The sequence below is a fragment of the Bombina bombina genome, chromosome 1 (assembly GCF_027579735.1).
Source record: "Bombina bombina isolate aBomBom1 chromosome 1, aBomBom1.pri, whole genome shotgun sequence".
Lineage (NCBI taxonomy): Eukaryota > Metazoa > Chordata > Amphibia > Anura > Bombinatoridae > Bombina > Bombina bombina.
In genome coordinates this window covers 1,239,424,637-1,239,431,282 of record NC_069499.1, presented here as the reverse complement: position 1 = coordinate 1,239,431,282, position 6,646 = coordinate 1,239,424,637, and the positions used below count along the sequence as shown (strand labels likewise).

At 38.7% G+C, this 6,646-nt stretch overlaps 1 protein-coding gene across 2 annotated transcripts in view; it reads right to left on the bottom strand.

Annotated features, from left to right (window-relative positions):
- LOC128647945 (deoxyribodipyrimidine photo-lyase) overlaps window positions 1-6,646 on the bottom strand; it is a 65,029-nt gene that overhangs the window by 32,799 nt on the left and 25,584 nt on the right. For both annotated transcript variants that reach the window (XM_053700628.1, XM_053700632.1), the window contains 2 exons: window positions 2,602-2,834; window positions 1,641-1,835 (listed from right to left, as the gene is read on the bottom strand). In XM_053700628.1, coding sequence (XP_053556603.1) covers window positions 1,641-1,835; window positions 2,602-2,834 — 428 coding nt within the window. The remainder of the gene's footprint in view (window positions 1-1,640; window positions 1,836-2,601; window positions 2,835-6,646) is intronic.

Here is a 6,646-nt window from a genome sequence, read left to right as displayed (position 1 = left end):
GTCTCTCTCTCTCTCTCTAACCCTCTGTGTGTGATTGTGTCTCTCTCTCTTTCTCTCTCTCTAGCCCTGTGTGTGTGATTGTGTCTGTCTCTTTCTCTCTCTCTAGCCCTCCGTGTGTGATTGTGTCTCTCTCTCTCTCTCTCTCGCCCTCTGTGTGTGATTGTGTCTCTCTCTCTTTCTCTCTCTCTAGCCCTCTGTGTGTGATTGTGTCTCTCTCTCTTTCTCTCTCTCTAGCCCTCTGTGTGTGATTGTGTCTCTCTCTCTCTCTCTCTCTCTAGCCCTCTGTGTGTGATTGTGTCTCTCTCTCTTTCTCTCTCTCTAGCCCTCTGTGTGTGATTGTGTCTCTCTCTCTTTCTCTCTCTCTAGCCCTCTGTGTGTGATTCTGTGTCTCTCTCTCTTTCTCTCTCTCTAGCCCTCTGTGTGTGATTCTGTGTCTCTCTCTAACCTTCTATGTATGAATGTGTCTTTCTCTGTCTTTCTCTCTCTCTAACCCTCTGTGTGTGATTGTGTCTCTCTCTCTAACCATCTGTGTAGGATTGTGTCTCTCTCTCTTTCTCTCTCTCTCTAACCCTCTGTGTGTGATTGTGTGTGTCTCTCTCTCTAATCCTCTGTGTGTGATTGTGTCTCTCTCTTTCTCTCTCTCTAATCCTGTGTGTGTGATTGTGACTCTTTCTCTCTAACCCTCTGTGTCTCTCTCTCCCCGTCTCTCTCTCCCTCCCCCCCCCCCCCCCGAGTGCTTTTCTGTGTTTCTGTCTACCTTTTATTTATTTAATTAATGAATTGGTAGTGCCATCTGATGGTGTGGCTTTATTTAAAGGGGTAGGGTCAAGCACCCCACCATCTTTAAATTTCACCAGCCGCCACTGGAGCAAGACATTTCTATATTTACTGAATAATGAAAGAATCTATACGCATAATTTGCAGCATTAAAGTAAAAAGTATGTTTTAAACATATTTTAATGGGCCTGGATTTCTAGATCTCATAATCAGAGCAAGCATTTTGTTATCTGACAAGAGTCTCTGTTACAATCCTTTTAGACTAAAATCAGATGTTTACTAAGTTGACCAGTTTTCCAAGACACCATTTAAAAAGGGACATGAAACCCATATGTTTTCTTTCATGATTTAGAAAGAGCATGCAATTTTAAATAACTTTCCAATTTACATCTAATATCTAATTTTCTTCATTCTTTTGATATCCTTTGTTGAAAATCATATCTAAATATGCTCAGTAGCTGCTGAATGGTGGCTGCACATAAATACCTCATGTGATTGGCTCACCCATGTGCATTGCTATTTCTTCAACAAAGGATATCTAAAGAATGAAGGTGTATCCTAGCCACTGCCTCACCAGCCTCAGACGTCACTGAGATAGAGAGATAGAGATAGAGATAGAGATAGAGATAGAGAGATAGAGAGAGATAGATAGATAGAGAGATAGAGAGAGAGAGATAGAGAGAGAGATATATACATACATACATACATATACTGCTACACAATAAACATATTTCCTACGTTCGTATAATCCGTAAATGCAGTTCAAATGGTAAGCTCCGCATCCGAAGTACATTTCACACAAAATAAAATACAGTTATTTATGAGTCTCCTTTTATGTTATGGAATTCTACTGAAAAACCTACCTGAAACCAACAATATCCATGTACCCAATGGAGGTGTAAATAAGCTACTAGAAAGGAAGCAACCACATGTCTCATGTAATTATTCATCCAGCCTGTTAGCCAAAGTTCTCTCATTGCTGCATCAACCAGGGGGTAGCCAGTCTGTCCCTTTTGCCAGGCCTTCAGATGTGTGAGGTCACTGCTCCAACGCTGACTCTGAAATAATTGTTTTTTGCTATTATTTTGGATTAAAAAAACCTTCAAGCTGCCATACAGAACAGACTAAAAAGAACACATTGAGAGTTCATATAGCTACCAAAAAAATCCTAGTTCCAAAAATATGGGCAACATTCTTTTTTATACCAGTTATGCTTAAAGTGCCATTATAGTTAAAAAATAAAAATAAAAAAAATGCATGCTCTAATCCGTTACATCATGTAATTTTAAGGCTATTAACCCTAGACTACTGTGCGTTTTACCCCTACAAAGGGGTTAAGCACACAGTAGAAATACTGCTTTTGACCAGCAGTGCTCTGTGGGCCCCGAGCTGTACTTCTACTGTGTGTAATTTAGGGTCCATAGTCTTAAAATGACATGTTCTAATGGCTTAGCCTATTACAAGTTGAAAGTAAAAAGTTTGCACGCGAGTGAAACCCGATGCACGCAAACCAAAGGACTTAGCATATCGCGTTAACGTCTTCTCCCCCCAAAGACTTCAATAGAGAGCAGAGAAGAAAAAAACCTAACACTTGTCGCTTGTGCGCAAATCCGACGGTAGTTATGAAAATTTCACATTCCAATATTCTTCATACAGAAAACTTGTAATCTAGCCCAGTATGAATACAGACAAGTATCCTGTACATTACAATGTATTATCTACCTGCAGTTTTACATGCTAGATTTTGCTATGTCCCTCCATACAACTGAAATGAGTGGTTTTTAATTTCCAGGATGCACAAGGTTAAACCTAAGGTCTACGTACTTTATATGCAGGTCTCACAGGCTCTCTTGGCATATTAGGGAACAGGACAAGAAGCCAATAAGCTAGATCTCGCCAAGCCAGCTTCCTCAAAAACTTTGGCACATTCTTTTTAGTAAAATAAGCTTCCTGTAACACTGTGCGTGGGCTAATTTGACCAAAGTGGAGGTATGGAGAGATATGGCTCGTGTAAGGCTTGTCAGCTCGTCCAGATTCCTTTTCATAATAATTTATGCCTGCAAAAAAAAAAAAAGAAGACTTATAGTAAGATTGGTACCTTTGTATCTGGAAAGTCTCCATAAAATTGACAGCTAGTTAAAGGGACAGTCTACAATATAATTGTTATTGTTTTAAAAGATAGATAATCCCTTTATTACACATTCCCCAGTTTTGCATAACCAACACAGTTATATTAATATACTTTTTACCTCTGATTATCTTGTATCTAAGCATCTTCTGACAGCCCCCTGATCACATGACTGACTATTTAAAATCTATTGAGTTGCATTTAGTACTGTGTTGTGCCAACTCTTAAATAACTTCCCGGGCGTGAACACATTGTTATCTATATGGCCCATGTGAACTATCAGTCTCCAGTTGTGAAAAGCAAATACAAAAGCATGTCATTAAGAGGCTGTCAATAGAGCCTTTGAAACAGGCAGAAATTTAGAGGTTTAAATGTTATAAAGTATATTAATCTAACAATGTTGGTTGTGCAAAGCTGGGGAATGGGTAGTAAAGGCATTATCTATCTTTTTAAACAATAACAATTTCTTTCATGTAATTAGCAAGAGTCCATGAGCTAGTGACGTATGGGATATACATTCCTACCAGGAGGGGCAAAGTTTCCCAAACCTCAAAATGCCTATAAATACACCCCTCACCACACCCACAAATCAGTTTTACAAACTTTGCCTCGTATGGAGGTGGTGAAGTAAGTTTGTGCTAGATTCTACGTTGCTATGCGCTCCGCAGCAGGTTGGAGCCCGGTTTTCCTCTCAGCGTGCAGTGAATGTCAGAGGGATGTGAGGAGAGTATTGCCTATTTGAATTCAATGATCTCCTTCTACGGGGTCTATTTCATAGGTTCTCTGTTATCGGTCGTAGAGATTCATCTCTTACCTCCCTTTTCAGATCGACGATATACTCTTATATATACCATTACCTCTACTGATTCTCGTTTCAGTACTGGTTTGGCTTTTTACTACATGTAGATGAGTGTCCTGGGGTAAGTAAGTCTTATTTTTTGTGACACTCTAAGCTATGGTTGGGCACTTTTATATAAAGTTCTAAATATATGTGTTCAAACATTTATTTGCCTTGACTCAGGATGTTCAACGTTCCTTATTTCAGACAGTCAGTTTCATATTTGGGATAATGCATATGAATAAATCATTTTATTCTAATCAATTTGACTTTTTCCCTGTGGGCTGTTAGGCTCGCGGGGGCTGAAAATGCTTCATTTTATTGCGTCATTCTTGGCGCCGACTTTTTTGGCACAAAATTTTTTTTTCTGTTTCCGGCGTCATACGTGTCGCCGGAAGTTGCATCATTTTTTTGACGTTTTTTGCGCCAAAGGTGTCGGCGTTCCGGATGTGGCGTCATTTTTGTCTCCACATTATTTAAGTCTCATTATTTATTGCTTCTGGTTGCTAGAAGCTTGTTCACTGGCATTTTTTACCATTCCTGAAACTGTCATTTAAGGAATTTGATCAATTTTGCTTTATATGTTGTTTTTTCTATTACATATTGCAAGATGTCCCACGTTGAAGCTGAGTCAGAAGATACTTCTGGAATATCCCTGCCTGGGGCTGGAGCTACCAAAGCTAAGTGTATCTACTGTAAAACTTATGGTATCTGTTCCTCCAGCTGTTGTTTGTAATGAATGTCATGACAAACTTGTTAATGCAGATAATATTTCCTTTAGTAATGTTACATTACCTGTTGCTGTTCCATCAACATCTAATACTCAGAGTGTTCCTGTTAACATAAGAGATTTTGTTTCTAAATCCATTAAGAAGGCTATGTCTGTTATTCCTCCTTCTAGTAAACGTAAAAGGTCTTTTAAAACTTCTCATTTTTCAGATGAATTTTAAAATGAACAGCATCATTCTGATTCTGATAATGATTCCTCTGGTTCAGAGGATTCTGTTTCAGAGCTTGATGCTGATAAATCTTCATATTTATTCAAAATGGAATTTATTCGTTCTTTACTTAAAGAAGTCTTAATTGCATTAGAAATAGAGGATTCTGGTCCTCTTGATACTAAATCTAAACGTTTAAATAAGGTTTTTAAATCTCCTGTGGTTATTCCAGAAGTTTTCCTGTCCCTGATGCTATTTCTGAAGTAATCTCCAGGGAATGGAATAATTTGGGTAATTCATTTACTCCTTCTAAACGTTTTAAGCAATTATATCCTGTGCCATCTGACAGATTGGAGTTTTGGGACAAAATCCCTAAGGTTGATGGGGCTGTCTCTACTCTTGCTAAACGTACTACTATTCCTACGGCAGATAGTACTTCCTTTAAGGATCCTTTAGATAGGAAGATTGAATCCTTTCTAAGAAAAGCTTACTTATGTTCAGGTAATCTTCTTAGACCTGCTATATCTTTAGCGGATGTTGCTGCAGCTTCAACTTTTTGGTTAGAAGCTTTAGCGCAACAAGTAACAGATCATAATTCTCATAGCATTGTTAATCTTCTTCAACATGCTAATAACTTTATTTGTGATGCCATCTTTGATATCATTAGAGTTGATGTCAGGTATATGTCTCTAGCTATTTTAGCTAGAAGAGCTTTATGGCTTAAAACTTGGAATGCTGATATGTCTTCTAAGTCAACTTTGCTTTCCCTTTCTTTCCAGGGCAATAAATTATTTGGTTCTCAGTTGGATTCTATTATCTCAACTGTTACTGGAGGGAAAGGAACTTTTTTACCACAGGATAAAAAATCTAAAAGGTAAATTTAGGTCTAATAATCGTTTTCGTTCCTTTCGTCACAATAAGAAACAAAAGCCTGATCCTTCACCCACAGGAGCGGTATCAGTTTGGAAACCATCTCCAGTCTGGAATAAATCCAAGCCTTTTAGAAAAACAAAGCCAGCTCCCAAGTCCACATGAAGGTGCGGCCCTCATTCCAGCCCAGCTGGTAGGGGGCAGATTACGATTTTTCAAAGAAATTTGGATCAATTCAATTCACAATCTTTGGATTCAGAACATTGTTTCAGAAGGGTACAGAATTGGCTTCAGGATAAGGCCTCCTGCAAAGAGATTTTTTCTTTCCCGTGTCCCAGTAAATCCAGTGAAGGCTCAAGCATTTCTGAAATGTGTTTCAGATCTAGAGTTGGCTGGAGTAATTATGTCAGTTCCAGTTCTGGAACAGGGGCTGGGATTTTATTCAAATCTCTTCATTGTACCAAAGAAGGAGAATTCCTTCAGACCAGTTCTGGATCTAAAAATATTGAATCGTTATGTAAGGATACCAACATTCAAAATGGTAACTATAAGGACTATCCTGCCTTTTGTTCAGCAAGGGCATTATATGTCCACAATAGATTTACAGGATGCATATCTGCATATTCCGATTCATCCAGATCACTATCAGTTTCTGAGATTCTCTTTCCTAGACAAGCATTACCAGTTTGTGGCTCTGCCGTTTGGCCTAGCAACAGCTCCAATAATTTTTAAAAAGGTTCTCGGTGCCCTTCTGTCTGTAATAAGAGAACAGGGTATTGTGGTATTTCCTTATTTGGACGATATCTTGGTACTTGCTCAGTCTTCACATTTAGCAGAATCTCATACGAATCGACTTGTGTTGTTTCTTCGAGATCATGGTTGGAGGATCAATTTCCCGAAAAGTTCATGGATTCCTCAGACAAGGGTAACCTTTTTAGGTTTCCAGATAGATTCAGTGTCCATGACTCGGTCTCTGACAGACAAGAGACGTCTAAAATTGATCTCAGCTTGTCGAAACTTTCAGTCTCAATCATTCCCTTCGGTAGCCTTATGCATGGAAATTCTAGGTCTTATGACTGCTGCATCGGATGCGAT